General features: G+C 43.3%; 1 protein-coding gene across 2 annotated transcripts in view; it reads left to right on the top strand.

Moving 5' to 3' along the window:
* ITCH (itchy E3 ubiquitin protein ligase) overlaps positions 1-22,682 on the top strand; it is a 79,353-nt gene that overhangs the window by 25,925 nt on the left and 30,746 nt on the right. Inside the window, exons 1-2 of one of the 2 annotated variants that reach the window (XM_077251966.1) lie at positions 9,392-9,520; positions 15,034-15,121. In XM_077251966.1, coding sequence (XP_077108081.1) covers positions 15,055-15,121 — 67 coding nt within the window. In that variant the 5' untranslated portion in view covers positions 9,392-9,520; positions 15,034-15,054. Of the gene's footprint in view, positions 1-9,391; positions 9,521-15,033; positions 15,122-22,682 lie in introns of those variants that run through there. The other variant, XM_077251965.1, reaches the window with a different exon arrangement.

Genomic DNA, 22,682 nt, shown 5'->3' on the forward strand with positions numbered 1-22,682 from the left:
CACACTGTCAGATCACCGATCTGTAATGTCCCCCCCTGGGACAAAGTAAAAAAGTAAAAAAAAAAATTCCCAAATGTGTAAAAAAAGAAAAAAAAAATCCTAAATAAAGAAAAAAAAAAAAATATTATTCCCATAAATACATTCCTTTATCTAAATAAAAAAAATCAAACAATAAAAGTACACACATTTAGTATCGCCGCGTCCGTAACGACCCCACCTATAAAACTATATCACTAGTTAACCCCTTCAGTGAACACCATAAAAAAAAAAAAAAAAGAGGCTAAAAACAACGCTTTATTCTCATACCGCCAAACAAAAAGTAGAATAACACGCGATCAAAAAGACAGATATAAATAACCATGGTACCGCTGCAAACGTCATCTTGTCCCGCAAAAAAACGAGCCGCCATACAGCATCATCAGCGAAAAAATAAAAAAGTTATAGTCCTCAGAATAAAGCGATGCCAAAATAATTATTTTTTCTATAAAATAGTTTTTATCGTATAAAAGCGCCAAAACATAAAAAAAATGATATAAATGAGGTATCGCTGTAATCGTACTGACCCGAAGAATAAAACTGCTTTATCAATTTTACCAAACGTGGAACGGTATAAACGCCTCCCCCAAATGAAATTCATGAATAGCTGGTTTTTGGTAATTCTGCCTCACAAAAATCGGAATAAAAAGCGATCAAAAAATCTCCCGTGCCCGAGCATGTTACCAATAAAAACATCAACTCGTTCCGCAAAAAACAAGACCTCACATGACTGTGGACTCAAATATGGAAAAATTTTAGCTCTCAAAATGTGGTAACGCAAAAAATATTTTTTGCAATAAAAAGCTTCTTTCAGTGTGTGACAGCTGCCAATCATAAAAATCCACTAACAAACCCGCTATAAAAGTAAATCAAACCCCCCTTCATCACCCCCTTAGTTAGGGGAAAAATAAAAAAAAATGTAAAAAATGTATTTATTTCCATTTTACCATTAGGGCTAGGGTTGGGGTTAGGGTTAGGTTGGGGCTAGGGTTAGGTTGGGGCTAGGGTTAGGTTGGGGCTAGGGTTAGGTTGGGGCTAGGGCTAGGGTTAGGGTTGGGGCTAGGGTTAGGGTTAAGGTTAGGGTTAGGGTTGGGGCTAAAGTTAGGGTTTGGATTACATCTACGGTTGGGAATAGGGTTGGGATTAGGGTTAGGGGTGTGTCTGGGTTAGAGGTGTGGTTAGGGTTACCATTGGGATTAGGGTTAGGGGTGTGTTTGGATTAGGGTTTCAGTTATAATTGGGGGGGTTTCCACTGTTTAGGCACATCAGGGGCTCTCCAACCCGACATGGCGTCCGATCTCAATTTCAGCCAATTCTGCGTTGAAAAAGTAAAACAGTGCTCCTTCCCTTCCGCGCTCTCCCGTGCGCCCAAACAGGGGTTTACCCCAACATATGGGGTATCGGCGTACTCGGAACACATTGGAGAACAACAACTTTTGGGGTCCAATTTCTCCTGTTACCCTTGGGAAAATACAAAACTGGGGGCTAAAAAATAATTTTTGTGGAAAAAAAATATTTTTTATTTGCATGGCTCTGCGTTATAAACTGTAGTGAAACAATTGGGGGTTCAAAACTCTCACAACACATCTAGATGAGTTGCTTAGGGGGTCTACTTTCCAAAATGGTGTGACTTGTGTTTTTTTTTACTGTTTAGGAACATTAGGGCTCTGCAAACGCAATGTGACGCCTGCAGACCATTCCATCTAAGTCTGCATTCAAAATGGCGCTCCATCCCTTCCGAGCCCTCCCATGCGCCCAAACAGTGGTTCCCCCCCACATATGGAGTATCAGCGTACTCAGGACAAATTGGACAACAACTTTTGGGGTCCAATTTCTCCTGTTACCCTCGGGAAGATACAAAACTGGGGGCTAAAAAATAATTTTTGTGGGAAAAAAGTTTGTTTTATTTTTACGGCTCTGCATTATAAACTTCTGTGAAGCAGTTGGTGGGTCAAAGTGCTCACTACACCTCTAGATAAGTTCCTTAGGGGGTCTACTTTCCAAAATGTTTTCACTTGGGGGGTTTCAATGTTTAGGCACATCAGTGGCTCTCCAAACGCAACATGGGGTCCCATCTCAATTCCTGTCAATTTTGCAGTGAAAAGTCAAACGGTGCTCCTTCCCTTCCGAGCTCTCCCATGCGCCCAAACAGTGGTTTACACCCACATATGGGGTATCAGCGTACTCAGGACAAGTTGTACAACAACTTTTGGGGTCCAATTTCTTCTCTTACCCTTGGGAAAATAAAAAATTGGGGGTGAAAAGATAATTTTTGTGAAAAAATATGATTTTTTTATTTTTACGGTTCTGCATTATAAACTTCTGTGAAGCACTTGGTGAGTCAAAGTGCTCACCACACCTCTAGATAAGCTCCTTATGGGGTCTACTTTCCAAAATGGTGTCACTTGTGGGGGGTTTCAATGTTTAGGCATATCAGGGGCTCTCCAAACGCAACATGGCGTCCCATCTCAATTCCAGTCAATTTTGCATTGAAAAGTCAAATGGCGCTCCTTCGCTTCCGAGCTCTGTCATGCGCCCAAACAGTGGTTTACCCCCACATATGGGGTATCGACGTACTCAGGACAAATTGTACAACATCTTTTGGGGTCCATTTTCTCCTGTTACCCTTGGTAAAATAAAACAAATTGGAGCTGAAGTAAATTTTGTGTGAAAAAGAAGTGAAATGCTCATTTTTATTTACAGGAAAGAAATATATCTTGGTACCGTGTTAGCCAGTAGATAGAAAAATATTTAGAATTGAGAGTCCTCAGTGGTTGATACCTTTTAATGGCTAACTGAAAAGATGGTAGCAAATTGCAAGCTTTCGAGACTACATACGTCTCTTCATCAGGCAAAGACTAAAACAAATTCTGAAGAATCACATATTTATGCACAACATAGTATAGAGAAAAAAAAAAAAAAAAAAGGGAAAAAAAACCATGGATAAGCTAGGTGACATGAAGCAGAATTACCATGGGTGATAAACAGTTACGTCCATAAATATTGGGCCAATTCTTAGATAAGGATTGTTTTATTGTCCTGTGATTAGGGTCTCGTTCTGTTGTGATGACCCCACATGGTCTGAGGGGCAAGTTCATTAGTTGATGTAAAAAGACATAAATCCGTGTGACACATTCATTCCTGCATTTAGAGTGTCAAAGGTCGTCATCAGTTTATACTCCCAGACTCTTCTGTCTCTCTGAGTTTTGAAGTTACTTTTCAATACAAGTAATTTCATGTCCATAATGCTATGATTTGGGAGACAGAAATGTATTGCCACAGGTATATCCATTCTAATAATGGATAATGGATATACCTGTGGCAATACATTTCTGTCTCCCAAATCATAGCATTATGGACATGAAATTACTTGTATTGAAAAGTAACTTCAAAACTCAGAGAGACAGAAGAGTCTGGGAGTATAAACTGATGACGACCTTTGACACTCTAAATGCAGGAATGAATGTGTCACACGGATTTATGTCTTTTTACATCAACTAATGAACTTGCCCCTCAGACCATGTGGGGTCATCACAACAGAACGAGACCCTAATCACAGGACAATAAAACAATCCTTATCTAAGAATTGGCCCAATATTTATGGACGTAACTGTTTATCACCCATGGTAATTCTGCTTCATGTCACCTAGCTTATCCATGTTTTTTTTTCCCTTTTTTTTTTTTTTTTTCTCTATACTATGTTGTGCATAAATATGTGATTCTTCAGAATTTGTTTTAGTCTTTGCCTGATGAAGAGACGTATGTAGTCTCGAAAGCTTGCAATTTGCTACCATCTTTTCAGTTAGCCATTAAAAGGTATCAACCACTGAGGACTCTCAATTCTAAACATTTTTATTTAAACATTCCAAAAATTCCTGTGAAACACCTTAAGGGTTAATAAACTTCTTGAATGTGGTTTTGAGCACCTTGAGGGGTGCAGTTTTTAGAATGGTGTCACACTTGGGTATTTTCTATCATATAGACCCCTCAAAATGACTTCAAATGAGATGTGGTCCCTAAAAAAAAAAAATGGTGTTGTGAAAATGAGAAATTGCTGGTCAAATTTTAACCCTTATAACTAACAAAAAAAAATTTTGGTTCCAAAATTGTGCTGATGTAAAGTAGACATGTGGGAAATGTTACTTATTAAGTATTTTGTGTGACATCACTGTGATTTAATTGCATAAAAATTCAAAGTTGGAAAATTGCTAAATTTTTAAAATTTTCGCCAAATGTCCTTTTTTTTCACAAATAAACGCATGTAATATCAAAGAAATTTTACCACTGTCATGAAGTACAATATGTCACGAGAAAACAGTGTCAGAATCACCGGGATCCGTTGAAGCGTTCCAGAGTTATAACCTCATAAAGTTACAGTGGTCAGAATTGTAAAAATTGGCCCGGTCCATAACGTGCAAACCACCCTTGGGGGTGAAGGGGTTAACCTGCGAGACTCGGCCGTATCTCGCTGTGTGTGATCCCGGCCTTAAGAGGAGACTTTGTGCAGCAGGCCTTCATGGTAAAATAGCTGCTAGGAAACCACTGCTAAGGACAGGCAACAAGCAGAAGAGACTTGTTTGGGCTAAAGAACACAAGGAATGGACATTAGACCAGTGGAAATCTGTGCTTTGGTCTGATGAGTCTAAATTTGAGATCTTTGGTTCCAACCACCGTGTCTTTGTGCGACACAGAAAAGGTTAACGAATGGACTCTAAATGCCTGGTTCTCACCGTGAAGCATGGAGGAGGAGGTGTGATGGTGTGGGGGGTGCTTTGATGGTGACACTGTTGGGGATTTATTCAAAATTGAAGGCATACCGAACCAGCATGGCTACCACAGCATCTTGCAGCGGCATGCTATTTCATCCGGTTTGCATTTAGTTGGACCATCATTTATTTTCCAACAGGACAATGACCCCAAACACACCTCCAGGCTGTGTAAGGGCTATTTGACCAAGAAGGAGAGTGATGGGGTGCTACGCCAGATGACCTGGCCTCCACAGTCACCAGACCTGAACCCAATCGAGATGGTTTGGGGTGAGCTGGACCGCAGAGCGAAGGCAAAAGGGCCAACAAGTGCTAAGCATCTCTGGGAACTCCTTCAAGATTGTTGGAAGACCATTCCCGGTGATTACCTCTTGAAGCTCATCAAGAGAATGCCAAGAGTGTGCAAAGCAGTCATCAAAGCAAAAGGTGGCTACTTTGAAGAACCTAGAATATAAGACTTTTCAGTTGTTTCACACTTTTTTGTTACGTATATAATTCCACATGTGTTAATTCATAGTTTTGATGCCTTCAGTGTGAATGTACAATTTTCATAGTCATGAAAATACAGAAAAATCTTTAAATGAGAAGGTGTCCAAACATTTGACCTGTACTGTGTGTGTGTGTGTGTGTGTGTGTATATATATCTACTATATAATTGTCTAAGGGTACTTCCGTCTTCCTTCTGTCTGTCACCGTTATTCGTTCGCTGATTGGTCTCGGCAGCTGCCTGTCATGGCTGCCGCGACCAATCAGCGACGCGCACAGTCCAGAAAAAAATGGCCGCTTACTCCCCGCACTCACTGCCGGCGCCCGCATACACCGCTCACACAGGGTTAATGCCGGCGGTAACGGACCGCGTTATGCCGCGGGTAACGCACTCCGTTACCGCTGCTATTAACCCTGTGTGTCCCCAACTTTGTACTATTGACGCTGCCTATGCGGCATCAATAGTACAAAATGTAATGTTAAAAATAATAAATTAAAAAAAAAAACCTGCTATACTCACCCTCCGCCGCCTTTCTCGCTCCTCGCCACGCTCCCCGGACCGCTCCATTACAAGCGTCAGCTTGCGGTGCGGTCCCGTCCCAGGGCTGGTGTGCGGCAAGGACCCGCCGTGACGTCACGGTCATGTGACCGCGACGTCTTCATAGGTCCTGCTCCCACCAGCCCTGGCACTTGCAATGGAACTCGGCTTCAGGAAAATGGCCGCCGCGATCTCGATCTGCGCACGCGCAGCATCCAGCGGCCATTTTCTTGAAGCCGACCACTACCATCTGCACAGGATCCCAGGAAGAGAAGAGGCAGGACGCAGAGGAGCAGCAACAAGAATGGTGAGTATGATACACTACAAGGGGCCCTCGGATCGTTAGGTGAGTATGTTTATTTTTTTATTTTTTGGCCCTATACGTGCCTCGGTAATATACTACGTCAGTGGGCAATATCCTACGTGGCTCTGCTGTATACTACGTGGCTGGGCAATATACTACGTGGCTGGGCAATATACTACGTGGCTGGGCAATATACTACGTGGCTGGGCAATATACTACGTGGCTGGGCAATATACTACGTGGCTGGGCAATATACTACGTAAATGGGCAATATACTACGTGGACATGCATACTCTAGAATACCCGATGCGTTAGAATCGGGCCACCATCTAGTGTATGTATGTGTGTATGTGTGTATATATGTATATATGTATATATGTATATATATATATATATGTATATATATATATATATATATATATATATATATATATATATATATATATATATATATATATATATATATATATACACACTTTTTTTATTTTATTTTTTATTGTGGCATTGTGCTACTTTAAAAAAACAAACAATAAAAAATAACCTTGTGTAGCAGAAATCTGATTTATACCTTTGAGCCCTAAAATGTATTTTCTTGGGTATGTGAGGCAGCTGTGATCTTCTGCCTGGGTTACAGGACCGCTATTAATGACACCACAAAGGTGGTGGATACAGTCTATGTAGGGAAAGCCTGGTGACTATTTCCCTTTAAAACGTCACAAGCAGGAGTGTAGTTTCTCTGAGTCGTCCTGTGTCTCTGGATTTTCTGGTTTCTCTGTTATTTCTGAGTTGGTGACTTTGCAGAAAGAAATCTGTTTGACGTCCTTATATTGTAACCAAACAGCAGTAGTATTGTTTTTTGTAGAACCCAGCTGGTAGCCATGTAATAGTAGCCTAAATGGCATATAGAAAAAAGGTTACACAACTTTGAATATCCTTTTTTTTTTTTTTTTTTTTTTTTTTTTTAAATCAGTATCTTGAGACTTCCAAGATCTGTTCCTGCTGTAACTTTATTAAGTACCATCCTTATTTACAGGGAAGAGATCTGCTCCGGCCATATGATGGCTATGCTAAGATATCCGTAATGACCATGGAAGCCCTGATGGTGTGGCCCTGTCCCACTCATCATTTCCATACCTGTGATTCACTCTTATGTTTTGTCAACACCGCGCGTTTCCATTTCACAGTACCTTGGCATACTTTCCCTGAATAGCATTAACATTAATCATGAAGGCACTCAGACCAGGTTACACGCACCATCATCAGGTAAAAATCTAATCTGACCTGTTTACTAACTCTCTGTGTCTATGGAAGATATTCTCTTCTAGATTATACAAGCCTTTGTTTTCTCCCTTCCATACTCTTTATATTATCCGCATCATTACTTTATTTTATCCGCATCATTAATTTAACCACATCAGAGCAGAAATGCAGCTCTCTAGTACAATCTTCATTCCTTGTAGCCTCTTTACTCACTTTGGAGTTTTGGTCTTTTCCCGTTCTCTGGGCAAGCTCCAGCTTTTCCCGCATGACCTCATGTGAAGGAGCAGTGTGAACTGCCGCCATCATACGCGCCCTCCTGTGCTCCCGTCTTCCTCCAAGGACCGTTAGATTAGTTCTTCCTCCACAGGCTCCCTTTTTGTAAATCACTACTGTCCTATGTACAGTCATGGCCAAAAGTATTCACACCCCTGCAATTCTGTCCGATAATACTCAGTTTCTTCCTGAAAATGATTGCAAACACAAATTCTTTGATATTATTATCTTCATTTAATTTGTCTTAAATGAAAAAACACAAAAGAGAATGAAGCAAAAAGCTAAACTTTGATAATTTCACACAAAACTCCAAAAATGGGCCAGACAAAAGTATTGGCACCCTCAGCCTAACACTTGGTTGCACAACCTTTAGCCAAAATAACTGCGACCAACCGCATCCGGTAACCATCAATGAGTTTCTTACAATGCTCTGCTGGAATTTTAGACCATTCTTCTTTGGCAAACTGCTCCAGGTCCCTGATATTTGAAGGGTGCCTTCTCCAAACTGCCATTTTTAGATCTCTCCACAGGTGTTCTATGGGATTCAGGTCTGGACTCATTGCTGGCCACCTTAGAAGTCTCCAGTGCTTTCTCTCAAACCATTTTCTAGTGCTTTTTGAAGTGTGTTTTGGGTCATTGTCCTGCTGGAAGACCCATGACCTCTGAGGGAGACCCAGCTTTCTCACACTGGGCCCTACATTATGCTGCAAAATTTGTTGGTAGTTTTCAGACTTCATAATGCCATGCACACGGTCAAGCAGTCCAGTGCCTGAGGCAGTAAAGCAACCCCAAAACATCAGGGAACCTCCACCATGTTTGACTGTAGGGACCGTGTTCTTTTCTTTGAATGCCTCTTTTTTCCTCCTGTAAACTTTATGTTGATGCCTTTGCCCAAAAAAGCTCTACTTTTGTCTCATCTGACCAGAGAACATTCTTCCAAAACGTTTTAGGCTTTTTCAGGTAAGTTTTGGCAAACTCCAGCCTGGCTTTTTTATGTCTCTGGGTAAGAAGTGGGGTCTTCCTGGGTTTCCTACCATACAGTCCCTTTTCATTCAGACGCCGACAGATAGTAAGGGTTGACACTGTTGTACCCTCGGACTGCAGGGCAGCTTGAACTTGTTTGGATGTTAGTCGAGGTTCTTTATCCAACATCCGCACAATCTTGCGTTGAAATCTCTTGTCAATTTTTCTTTTCCGTCCACATCTAGGGAGGTTAGCCACAGTGCCATGGACTTTAACCTTCTTGATGACACTGCGCACGGTAGACACAGGAACATTCAGGTCTTTGGAGATGGACTTGTAGCCTTGAGATTGCTCATGATTCCTCACAATTTGGTTTCTCAAGTCCTCAGACAGTTCTTTGGTCTTCTTTCTTTTCTCCATGCTCAATGTGGTACACACAAGGACACAGGACAGAGGTTGAGTCAACTTTAATCCATGTCAACTGGTTGCAAGTGTGATTTAGTTAGTGCCAACACCTGTTAGGTGCCACAGGTAAGTTACAGGTGCTGTTAATTACACAAATTAGAGAAGCATCACATGATTTTTTGAACAGTGCCAATACTTTTGTCCACCCCTTTTTTATATTTGGTGTGGAATTATATCCAATTTGGCTTTAGAACAATTCTTTTTGTGTTTTTTTTCCATTTAAGACCAATTAAATGAAGATAATATCAAAGAATTTGTGTTTGCAATCATTTTCAGGAAGAAACTGAGTATTATCTGACAGAATTGCAGGGGTGTCAATACTTTTGGCCATGACTGTCTATCTATCCCAGCACTTATGCGAGTGGCTGTAAGCCTTTAGGTTTTGGAGTGAAGACTTAATGGCCGAGAAGCCAGCCTTTTATGACTAAGGTGAGCTACGTGGACTGTCAGATAAGAACTATACAAGGTGACGTGTTATTTGGATGTTTTGGCATTTTTGTTAGAATTAATGTTGTACACACCCTACATTAGTACAAGGAAGCCAAAAAAGCCAAAAAAAGTTTTCCCTTGCAGTGTCCCTCATAATGAATTATTACTGTGACATGTACCCAGTACTAATAGAAATGTGTACAATATTGGGTTGTGGACAGTAGGACAGTAGCTGCAAATCTCTGAGCAATTTATGTACTTTGGATGCCTTTTAAGGGTACGTGTCCACGGTCAGTAAACGCTGCTTGTTTGACGCTGCGCAGAGCTGCAGCGTCAAACACGCAGCGTCCAGATGTTCCAGCATAGTGGAGGGGATTTTATGAAATCCCGTGTCCACTATGCGTGGAATCACGCATCCGACTTCCCTGCGACTCCGGACATGCTGCGCGTCTTTTCAGATCGCAGCATGTCCGTGCTACCTGCGGCGACGCTGCGTCGCCGCAAATAATATCACAGGGCGCTATGCGAGGGTGCGGTGATCCCGTGATCCCGGATGTGTACAGTTAACACATCCGGCATCATCGTGTCCCAGAAAGGGGGCGGGGCTTAGCGCCGAGCGGCTTCGCCGCTCCAGCGATACCGCCGGCCATCCTGACCGTGGACACATACCCTAAAGAATCTGAAAGCAGGTTTTTTGGTATGTTATCTGAGACCAACATTATGTAGGGGCAGAAGCCCTGATTCCTTCGATGGTATCACTTATTGATCTGCTTGATATATTTTATTTTAATAAAATCCCTGTTTTATCTGCTGTTGATCTACCATTCTTTGAATGCTGAGCTCTGTATATCTCCGCCCACACCACTAATTGGCAGCTTTCTGCCTATGCACAGTATACACAGAAAGTTGCCAATCAGGGGTAGGGTTACACAGACAAGGACGACAACATGGCATGAATCAACTAGTCTAATGAAGATAATCTGCTGATTAAAACTGATTCCATTGAAACGACAACTAGCAGCCTGTTAATTGACACATCAATGGAATCAGGGTCTCTGTCAGAAGTCTTTGTTATTTAAACTGAGAGCAGCGTGATGTAGTGGCAGATTCCCTTTAATACACCTATAGCACGGACAGGGTGAAGAGCAGGCCTGATTTATGCCACTTTGGCATCGATGAATGTAGTAGGGGACTGGTGCTATCTGAGGCAATGCCACAGGGAGGACATCCCTTCAGACCTGTAAAAGAAATCAAAATGCTGAAGCGCCGTGCTCCTTGTCTATTTCTTGAAGAAAGCAGCCACGTTTTTCTGACTTCATACAAGGTCTATAATTGGGGTGGGCTCACTGAGCACTACCAATTTGTGAAGGATGGAATCCGGCTCACCCGCATGCACTTCCTGGTGACGTGAATGATTGCAAAGAGCAAAAAATCCAGCTCCACGAAAAGCCCCAAACTCTTCTTTATTGGTGTGAATTAAAATGCCAGTGTTAAAACCGGAGTATTTTCTATTCACACCAATAAAGTTTTTGGATTTTCGTGGAGTTGGCTTTTTGTATCAATTTGTAGTGTGCAGCAATTCAGCGCCCAAGATCTTGGAATGCCACATATTTATATTCATGTTCACAAAGCAGAAAAACTGCACTTCAAAATCTTTAATGCTAGAAACCCATTTAGGCAAAGTTCACACAGGGCGTTTTTGCTGCGTTTTTTTTTTTAATGCTAATTTTCAGCTGGGTTTTACAGTACCAGCAAAGCCTATGAGATCTCAGACATCTCATACACAAACTAGTTTTTTTTGTCATCAGAATTTTGTGCTTTGCGTTTTTTCAGCATTTTTCACCCATTGACTTCAATGGGTGGTGAAAAAATGTTGAGAAAAAGCATCCAAAACGCAGGTATCGTGTTTTGCTACCTTTTTGTGCCAGAACCTGACTTTATTTTTTCTCTCAACATTAAACTTTATCAGCATGCACAAGAGACAAATCTACCATACCCGAAAACGCATAAAAACCGCAAAAAAAAAAGTAAAAAAAAAATTTGCTTCTTTCCTGAGAAGAGATCAGGTTTTGCTGCAGGAAAAAAACACCTAGTGGGAACTTACACTAAGGGTATCTGTCACCACTCTTCAAGTGTCTTCTACCCCAGATTCTTCTGCTTTGTGCTGTTCTTCGATTATTCCACCGGCACATCTGTCACGTGTAAGCTGTGCACTGCTCTACGCCATGTCAAAGGGGCAAGTCCTTACACAATGACACTGCACTGATTACAGTAACGGGCTTTGTAGGAACGCTCCCCCAGTTGTCGGTGTATTCATATATTTGTAGGAGGAATAACAGAGGAACACTCATATTAAGGGGGTTGTCCGGTCCAAAATGAAAAGTCTGCTGTCACTCTGTGTAACTGCAGACTTCCGAATCCAAGCACTGTGCGCTGCGAGGATTCACCGGTTTCTGAGCCAGGATGGGCGGGTAGTTATTCGGCCAGAGGCATTCGCTTCATACACTGGTATCGAAAGATCTCTGAATGGCCACATCTCTAGACGACGCTCAGCCTTGCTCTATACAAGTGTATGGGAGGAGGCTTGCACGCAGGAGTATGTATAACGCATACGTATCTGCTTTTCCCAGCTCAGAAACCAGCGAATCCTGACAGCACACAGTGTGCGCGCTGGGGGGATTCATGAGTCTGCAGTCACACAGAGTCACTGCAGACTTATTGATTTAGACTGAACAACCCCTTTCAAGTTCTAAGCAAAGATTCTCTAGAATTATTTCTGTGAGGAATGCTAGTGTATACCAGGATAGACATGTCAGGAGTGGTTACAGGTCATCGTAGAAGCTCCTGATCTGGAGTAAGGATCCGCTGCTTGGCAGTATCCAGCGGGCGGATAGGCATCTGCTTAGTTGTAGGCTCACTTTCCTCGTTTGTGAACTCTTGCATACACATATGTGAGCACCATTGATTATTAACGAGTCCATTGAATAGTTTATTATCTGCTTTGTGCGTGAACGGAGTATTGCCCTTTGCCTCATTTGATCTCCTGTGGTCCTTGTAATGACTTCTTTTGTCATTCAGACCTCTGTTATATATTGAAGTTGAAGATTGATATTTGTAGAAACTTCCTTGAATTGCGATGGTGTATGGAGAGCACGCTAGGTAATTCTATCAGAATTCTTGCTCATCCATACTAGTGTTGTCATTCTCCATTATTTCTGTTTTTCTTACATTCCAGCAGGAGATGGCAGTGAGCACTCCTGGATACATTAATATGCACGCTGAGTTAATATTTATTTTATTCGGGTGTTCCGGGTGTTTTTATATTTTAGTCTCAGATGACCAGTCCGTTCTGCTTGTAAGTTGGCTATCATGCATTTCAAAGCAAGTGGCATTTGTTGACACATACTTCATAGTTATTTTAGATGGGTGCAAGTGGATGACAATCCGGTAAGTTATTTCACATGTAAATTGTATTATTCCTATATCCAGACATGTCTGTCTTGGTGATGTTTCCGCTGAGTCAGAGGTGTTAAACGTATGCCTGTAGACCAAATTAAGTCCGCCCTGTCATTTTACGTAGCCCGCGAGGTCCGGACGCAGAAGGACCGGCTCTCTCATTTTTCCTGTACAGAGAGCCAGTTGGAGCACTGTGGAGATTTGCGCCAGAGCTCAAAATCGAAGATGGCACCCACCCCCTCTGATTGCACCACCCTCTCTACTGTGTACTGGCTGTGTCCTGCATCGATAGTCAGTGCTGGGCAGATGGGGCGGATTCAGCACAGGGGGCGGGAACTGTCTTGGAATCTGATTGAACATGGTGCTTAATAGAGGAGGTGACACCAGCATATGGAGCCGGTGCCATCTTTGAAACCAAGTGAATAAAGTCAGCCTGCACAAACTGAACGCAGTCAGTCAGCACTTTTATTGGTTCCATCTTGGACCCTGATTTCTGGAACAGCACTCTTGGTTTGGGTCTCTTTTGGCCCTACTACCCAGGGACAGTACTCTTGGCCCTATTACCCAGGTTTAAGTCTCTTTTGAGCCCTACTACCCAGGGACGATGCTCTTGGCCCTGTTGTTACCCAGGTTTGGTCTCTTTTGGCCCTACTACCCAGGGAGGATGCTTTTGGCCGTATTACCCAGGTTTGGGTCTCTTTTGGACCTACTACCCAGGGATGATGCTCTTGGCCCTATTATCCACCTTTGGGTCTCTCTTGGCCCTACTACCCAGAGACTATGCTCTTGGCCCTATTACCCAGGTTTGGTCTCTTTTGACCCTCCTACCCAGTGACGATGCTTTTGGCCCTATTACCCAGGTTAGGTTAGGTCTTTGCTCTATTATCCAGGGACTTCTCTCTTACAGCCCGTGGCCAGTCTGTGCCTTGCAGTCCATGTTCGTACCGTGCTGCACAGATGTCTGCATGAGCCCGGACCTTTGAAGACCACCATAATGCTGATGTGGCCCTTGGTGAAAATGAATTTGACACCCCTGATCTTAAGGTACCGTCACACTAAGCGACGCTGCAGCGATACAGACAATGATGCCGATCGCTGCAGCGTCGCTGTTTGGTCGCTGGAGAGCTGTCACACAGACCGCTCTCCAGCGACCAACGATGCCGAGGTCCCCGGGTAACCAGGGTAAACATCGGGTTGCTAAGCGCAGGGCCGCGCTTAGTAACTCGATGTTTACCCTGGTTACCAGTGTAAAATGTAAAAAAAACAAACAGTACATACTCACCTTCGCGTCCCCCGGCGTCCGCTTCCTGCACTGACTGAGCGCCGGCCCTAACAGCAGAGCGGTGACGTCACCGCTGTGCTGTACTTTCACTTTGCGGCCGGCTGGAGCTCACAGTCAGTGCAGGAAGCGGACGGCGAGGGAGGTGTGACAGACATCAGAGGGTGAGTATGTACTGTTTGTTTTTTTACATTTTACCAGGGTAAACATCGGGTTACTAAGGGCGGCCCTGCGCTTAGTAACCCGATATTTACCCTGGTTACCATTGTAAAACATCGCTGGTATCGTTGCTTTTGCTGTCAAACACGACGACACACGCCGATCTGACGACCAAATAAAGTTCTGAACTTTAACCAACGACCAGCGATATCACAGCAGGATCCTGATCGCTGCTGCCTGTCAAACTCAACGATATCGCTAGCCAGGACGCTGCAACGTCACGGATCGCTAGCGATATCGTTTAGTGTGACGGTACCTTAAGTTAAGAAGGACATGTCATGTTGACTGATTTCACTGTTTCAGTGAATTGTAACCCTCATAAAATAGCCATGCCAGGGCATATTATCTTGAGTCTCTGCTGTTCCTTTGTTATTCCTACTGAATATGTATGAATACATTTACACCAAGGTGTTTCCATTCTACTTGTCAAACGGGGGAGTGAGTAGAAGAAAAGATAGTTGCATAGTTGACGGAGTGCTGAAAAAAAACAGTACTCTTAAGTTTTACTAGGATGTAGTAAAATAATTCTTGGGCTTCTGTGTTTTCTTTTTATCTGCAGACACAGATTTGAAGGTGGGAAATGGATGGCGGAACACCAAAACCAACGGTAAATGGCTTCACCATGAAATCACAACTACAGGTTACTGGTAAGTGAACCCGTTTAGTAGAGATGTCTTTGAAACTTCTAACGTACTCTAAAATGAACACCAGGCGAGACTCATTGTTTTTATTTATAAATGGCTGCCAAAAAAAACAAACAATTCTATGTATAGAAGTAATTTAAAGGGTATTTGTTACCAGGTTTTTACCATTTCAGAGACAGATGCCCTGATTCCAGCGATTTCGCTTTCTGGGCAGCTTGCTGTAGTTTTGATGAAATTACTGTTTTATCAGCAGAACGTTATAATTAGAGGACTAGTAAACTATTTTCGTGAGCACTGTATAACCCCACCCCCACCACTGATCAGCAAATTTATGTCCATGCACAGAGTACACAGCTGTCAATCAGGGGTGGGGGTTACACAGAGCTCAGCACTTGGAGAACTGGTAGATCTGCAGCAGATAATTGTTTTATCCCAACTACTGCATGAAATAAGTGACACATCACTGGAATCAGGTTCTCTGCCCCTACCTTATGCTGCTCTCAGATGGGGGAAGGAAAAACCTGAATTCCCTTTTAAAAGTAAAAAGTTAGTGTATCCATGGTCTGACTAGTCTTTCGATCATGTTTTGTTTCATTTTTTTTCTACCCAAAAAACAACCCTGGCATTGTTTTTTCAGCCATTTATACACATGATCCATAGTACACAGATACTTGCTGTATATTATGCCTTATATAACACTGTCCAGCATTCTGATAGTCACTATCAGAACTTTAGGTGAACAGAGATGGCAGACTTGGGGACCTTCATTATACCCCTTGGTGCCATGCCAGTCCATGGGCGTCAATAGGGATAAAGTCTCCCTGACTGTGCTATCTTAGTTGGCCGAGGGTCAAACGGCCACAATTCAAGACAGTTCCATGATCTCTGCTTCTGCCCTATTACTACACCAAACATAAACAGTTGAAGCCAGAAGTTTACATACACTATATAAAAAGACACATCTGCATGTTTTCCTCAATATCTGACATGAAATCAGAATAAACCTTTCCCGTTATAGGTCAGGTCAGTTAGGATTAACTTTATTATTATTTGCCAAATTTCCAGAATAAGGAGAGAGCATGTTTAAAGGCATTTTTATTACTTACTGTAAAGTCAAAAGTTTACATACACTGTGATTACTATGCCTTTAAACAATTCTGGACAGCCTATATGATGTCATGTTTTGAAGATTCTGATAAGTAGTTTATTGTTGTTGTGTAATAATATTATACATTTTATAGCGCCATTTATTCCATGGCGCTTTACATGTGAAAAGGGGGAAAATATAGACAAGTACAATAAACATGAGCAAAAAACAAGGCACTAACAGGTACAGAAGGAGGGAGGACCCTGCCCGCGAGGGCTCAGTTTGCAGGGGATGGGTGAGGATACACTAGGAGAAGGGTAGAGCTGGTTGTGCGGCGCTTCAGTCTGGTTGAGGATCACTGCAGGCTGTAGGCTTGTCGGAAGAGGTGAGTCTTCAGGTTCTCTTTGAAGGTTTCTATGGTAGGCGAGAGTCTGATGTGTTGTGGTAGAGCATTCCAGAGTATGGGGGAAGAACGTGAGAAGTCTTGGATGCGGTTGTGGGAAGAAGAGATGAGAGGGGAGTAGAGAAGGAGATCTTGAGAGGATCAGAGGTTGCGTGTAGGTAAGTACCGGGAGACAATGTCACAGATGTATGGAGGAGACTGGTTGTGGATGGCTTTGTATGTCATAGTACGAGTTTTGAACTCTTTGGCAACATCTGAGTTAATTAGAGACACACCTGTGGATGTTTTTTAATGCACACCTGAAACCCACTGCTTCTTTGTGTAGCATCATGGGAAAGTCTAAAGAAATTAGCCAAGATATCAGGAAGAGAATTGTGGACTTGCACAAGTCTGGCTCATCCTTGGGTACAATTTTAAGATACCTGAAGGTGCCTCGTTCATCTGTACAAACAATTATACTCAAGTACAAACAAGATGGGAATGTCCAGCCATCATATTGCTCAGGAAGGAGACGGGTTCTGTGTCCCAGAGATGAGCGTGCTTTGGTCCGACATGTACATATCAACCCAAGGACAAAAGCAAAAGACATTGTGAAGATGATGACGGAAGCTGGTAAGATTCTGTCAATATCCACAGTGAAATGAGCACTGTATTAGCGTGGGCTGAAAGGCCACTCTGCCAGGAAGAAGCCATTACTCCAAAAGAGACATAAAAAGCCAGATTGTTTGCAAATGCATACAGGAACACAGACCTTAATTTTTGGAGACATGTCCTGTGGTCTGATTAAGCTAAAATTTAACTTTTTGGGCATAATGACCATCATTAGATTTGGAGGAAAAAGGGAGAAGCTTGGAAGCCTAAGAACACCATCCCATCTCTGAAACACGGGGGTGGCAGCATCATGTTGCGGGGTTGTTTTGCTGCAGGAGGAACTGGTGCACTTCACAAAATAGATGGCATCATGAGAAAAGTAGATTGTGGCAATACTGAAGCAGCATCTCAAGACATCAGCCAGGAAGTTAAAGCTTGGGTGGAAATGGGTCTTCCAAATGGACAATGACCTGAAGCAAACTGCCAAAATGGTAACAGAGTGGCTTAAGGATAACAAAGTCTCAATCCTATTGAAAATTTATGGGCAAAGCTGTAAAGGCCGGTGCGAGCAAGGCGACCTACAAACCTGTATCAGTTACACCAGTTTTGTCAGGAGGAATGGGCCCAAATTCTGACCAACTATTGTGAGAAGCTTGTGGAAGGATATCACAAACGTTTGACCCAAATCATTCAGTTTAAGGGCAATGGTTCCAAATACTAATGAAATGCATGTAAACTTTTGACTTTGCAGTAAGTAATAAAAACGCCTTAACCTTCTCTCTCTCTTTCTCTCTTGCTCATTATTCTGACATGTGGCAAATATTAATTAGGGTAATCCTAATTGACATAGAACGGGAAAGGTTTATTCTGATTTCGTGTCAGATACTGAGAAAAACATGCATATGTGTCTTTTTATATAGTGTATGTAAACTTGTGGCTTCAGCTGTACATGGCAGAATGGAAATAATCAGTCTTTTTTATTTTGTCTTTTGTTTGCCATTTCTCATTACTTACCCTTAGATATAGATGTGTGCTTGCGTACATACATACATACATACTCCCTGGCAGAAGTTATGTCGCTTATCCATGTTATATAAATAAAAGCTTATAACCTGATGTTAAATTCATCCATTGGTTGTATAAATTATTGTTTTGAAAGCTGAAACCCTCCGAAATGTGGTTTAGGTTAAGAAAATAAATTAGCATCAATGCATAAATATTGACCAGTTAATGGTCACAGAATGGTCAGATTTTGGCAAGACAAAAGTTTTGTCGCCTGGTCATATAATGCACCCAATCCTAGTTTAAATCCTCACCTGTGCTCAGTAAATGATCAGTTAATTAGTGTGTGTGTATAAAAAGAAACCCAGCACCCCAGACCTTCACTTGAACTGCAACTTGAGCTCTGGCAACATGGCAAAAATCCACCCTGCGATCAAAGCCTGGATTATCAAGAGGCTGAAGACCAGATCCACTGCAGAGGTGGCTGGCACCTTTAATGTGTCTCAGCGTCAAGTACAAAGAATTTAAAAAAAGATTTGAAGAGACTGGAGATGTGTTTGACAAGCCCAGGTCTGTCAGACCCCGCAAGACTACTGCTCAGGAGGAACGTTTGTTGGTTAGAAAATCCAAAGCAAGCCCCTCTTCCACTGCAGCAGAGCTCCAGTAGGCCTGGCCACCTCAAGTCCCTGTGTCATCTAGAACAGTTTGTAGGATTCTGTCTCGAAATGGCCTCCATGGTCGAATCAGTGCCCAGAAGCCAGCATTAAACAAAAGGCAAATAAAAAACCGTGTGGCATTTGCAAAGTCCAACAGCCTGCTAAACAGATGGATGCTGGGAAAGTGGCAGAAGGTGGATTTCTCTGATGAATCTTCAGTAGAATTACACCACAGCCGCCGCAAATACTGCAGGAGACCTACTGGATCCCGTATGGATCCAAAATACACCCAGAAAACCGTGAAATTTGGTGGTGGAAATATCATGGTCTGCGGTTACATTCAGTATGGGGGTGTGAGAAACATTTGCAAGGTGGAAGGCAATATCAATAGCCTAAAATATCAAGAAGTATTAGCTACCTCTTATATTCCAAATCCTAAAAGGGGTCAAATTCAGCAGCAGGATGGTGCTCTATCTCAGAGGAGTCAAACTGCATTCCTCGGGGGCCGCCAACAGGTCATGTTTTCAGGATTTCCTTGTATTGCACAGGTGATAATTTAATCACCTGCACAGAATGATTCCAGCACCTTGTGGAATGCTAAGGAAATCCTGAAAACATGACCTGTTGGCGGCCCTCGAGGAATGCAGTTAGAGCAGAGGTGTCAATCTCGTACATCCATCTCTACTACAAAGTTCCTCCAGGCAAAAAAGATCAAGGTGCTCAAGGACTGGCCAGCCCAGTCCCCAGACATGAAAATCATTGAGCATGTTTGGGGTAGGATGAAAGAGGAAGCTTGGAAGACAAAACCAAAGAATCTAGATTAACTCTGGGAGACATGTAAGTCTGCATTCTTTGCTATTTCTGATGACTTCATTAATAAATTGTATGAATCATTGTTGAACCACATGGATGCAGTCCTTCAAGCTCATGGAAGTAACACAAAATATTAAATATGACTCTAAAAGCACCACAACTTCATTCACCAATGTTATGCAACATATATTTGTGCTTTAAGTTAATTATTTGTTTGAATATCACATTACTTTCTGTGGGCGACAAAACCGTTGTCTTGCCAAAATCTGACCATTTTGCGTCCATTAACTGATCAATATTTCTGCATTGATGCCAATTTATTTTCTTAACCTAAACCACATTTCGGAGGGTTTCAGCTTTCAAAAGAATAATTTATACAACCAATGGATGAATTTAAAGGCGGGTTATAAGCTTTTATTTAAATAACATGGGTAAGCGACACAACTTCCGTCAGGGAGTGTACATGGGTACATACATACACCTATGAAACAAACTAACTTAGGCTTCTTTCACACTAGCGTCGTACTCGGCCCGTCGCAGCGCGTCGGGCCGACGTACCGACGCTAGCGTTGTATACGCCGCACAACGGGGGCAGCGGATGCTGTTTTTCCACGCATCCGCTGCCCCATTGTGAGGTGTGGGGTGGTGGGGGCGGAGTTCCGGCCGCGCATGCGCGGTCGGAAATGGCGGTCCGTCGGCGGCAAAAAAGTTACATGGAACGTTTTTTGCAGCCGACGGTCCGCCACAACACGGCGCAACCGTCACACGACGGTTGCGACGTGTGGCAATGCGTCGCTAATGTTAGTCAATGGTGAAAAAACGCATCCTGCAAGCACTTTTGCAGGATGCGTTTTTTCGACAAAACGACGCATTGCGACGTATTGCAAAAAACGCCAGTGTGAAAGTACCCTTACTTAAAATGAAGGCAAATGCATTCTATAAGGTAAACCTTCTATGGAAGTACTGTAGCTGCTTTTCACAACATTCAGATCTGAATTTTCACAGCAAACATCACAATTGTGTTTACAGGGAAACCATGCGGTTAGGACTATAAAATGCGAGCACGTGTATTAAGTATCACTGATGGTGTTAATGCAAGATCACAGCTTTCCAGTTAATACCAGATCCAAAAATAAACATTGGATTTGTGAAAAGTTTCAATTAGTATGTGGAGGGGACATTATGTTCAAACTCTCGAAAATAGACGCTGGCTATATTGCCGTGTGTGGCACAACTTTACTGTGTTATGTTGATCATGTTTACTTAAAAGGGAAGCCCAGTGAAAGTGATCTTGCGTCAAGGGTACATGTAAGAAGATCACACTGGTGAAGTCTGATCAGAGATCACCACTGATTTCCAGATTTAATTGCCTACTATTGGAAGTCTGACAGTGTGACCATGTAAAGGTACCTTCACACTAAACGACTTTGCAACGATAACGATAGCGATCCGTGACGTTGCAGCGTCCTGGATAGCGATATCGTTGTGTTTGACAGGCAGCAGCGATCTGGATCCTGCTATGATATCGCTGGTCGTTGCTGAAAGTCCAGAACTTTATTTGGTCGTCAGATCGGCGTGTATCGTCGTGTTTTACAGCAAAAGCAACGATGCCAGCAATGTTTTACAAAGGTAACCAGGGTAAATATCGGGTTACCAAGCGCAGGGCCGCGCTTAGTAACCTGATATTTACCCTGGTTACCATTGTAAAAGTAAAAAAAACAAACAGTACATACTCACCTTCTGCTGTCTGTCACACGTCCCCCGGCGTCCGCTTCCCGCACTGACTGTGAGTGCCGGCCGTAAAGTAAAAGCAGAGCACAGCGGTGACGTCACCGCTGTGCTGTGCCTTAGGGCCGGCACTCAGTCAGTGCAGGAAGCGGACGCGGGTGGACGTTACGGACACCGGAATGTAAGTATGTAGTGTTTTTTGTTTTTTTTTTACATTTACGCTGGTAACCAGGGTAAACATTGGGTTACTAAGCGCGGCCCTGCGCTTAGTAACCCGATGTTTACCCTGGTTACCAGGGGACTTCGCATAGTTGGTCGCTGGAGAGCTGTCTGTGTGACAGCTCTCCAGCGACCACGCAGCGACGCTGCAGCGATCAGCATCGTTGTCGATATCGCTGCAGCGTCGCTTAGTGTGAAGGTACCTTAAAGTAGCGGTATCGGTCTCCATCCAGTGTTGGAGGCTTAGGACTCTTCTTAAGGCCCCGTCTCACATAGCGAGATCGCTAGCGAGATCGCTGCTGAGTCACAAGTTTTGTGACGCAACAGCGACCTCAGTAGCGATCTCGCTATGTGTGACACGTACCAGCGATCAGGCCCCTGCTGCGAGTTCGCTGGTCGTGTCTGAATGGCCTGGACCTTTTTTTGGTCGTTGAGGTCCCGCTGACATCGCTGAATCGGTGTGTGTGACACGGATTCAGCGATGTCTTCACTGGTAACCAGGGTAAACATCGGGTTACTAAGCGCAGGGCCGCGCTTAGTAACCCGATGTTTACCCTGGTTACCATCGTAAATATAAAAAAAAACAAACAGTACATACTCACATTCCGGTGTCCGTCAGGTCCCTTGCCGTCCGCTTCCCGCACTGACTGACTGCCGGCCGGAAAGTGAAAGCACAGCACAGCGGTGACGTCACCGCTCTGCTGTTAGGGCCGGCGCTCAGTCAGTGCAGGAAGCGGACGCCGGGGGACGCGAAGGTGAGTATGTAGTGTTTGTTACTTTACATTTTACACTGGTAACCAGGGTAAACATCAGGTTACTAAGCGCGGCCCTGCGCTTAGCAACCCGATGTTTACCCTGGTTACCCGGGGACCTCGGCATCGTTGGTCGCTGGAGAGCGGTCTGTGTGACAGCTCCCCAGCGACCACACAGCGACTAAACAGCGACGCTGCAGCGATCAGCATCGTTGTCTGTATCGCTGCAGCGTCGCTGTGTGTGACGGGGCCTTTACCTTTGTTGGAAATAGACACTTATCAGCAGATTCCCTATCACTATTGATAAAACTGT

This window comes from Ranitomeya variabilis, chromosome 4 (assembly GCF_051348905.1).
Source record: "Ranitomeya variabilis isolate aRanVar5 chromosome 4, aRanVar5.hap1, whole genome shotgun sequence".
In the NCBI taxonomy this organism is placed as follows: Eukaryota; Metazoa; Chordata; class Amphibia; order Anura; family Dendrobatidae; genus Ranitomeya; species Ranitomeya variabilis.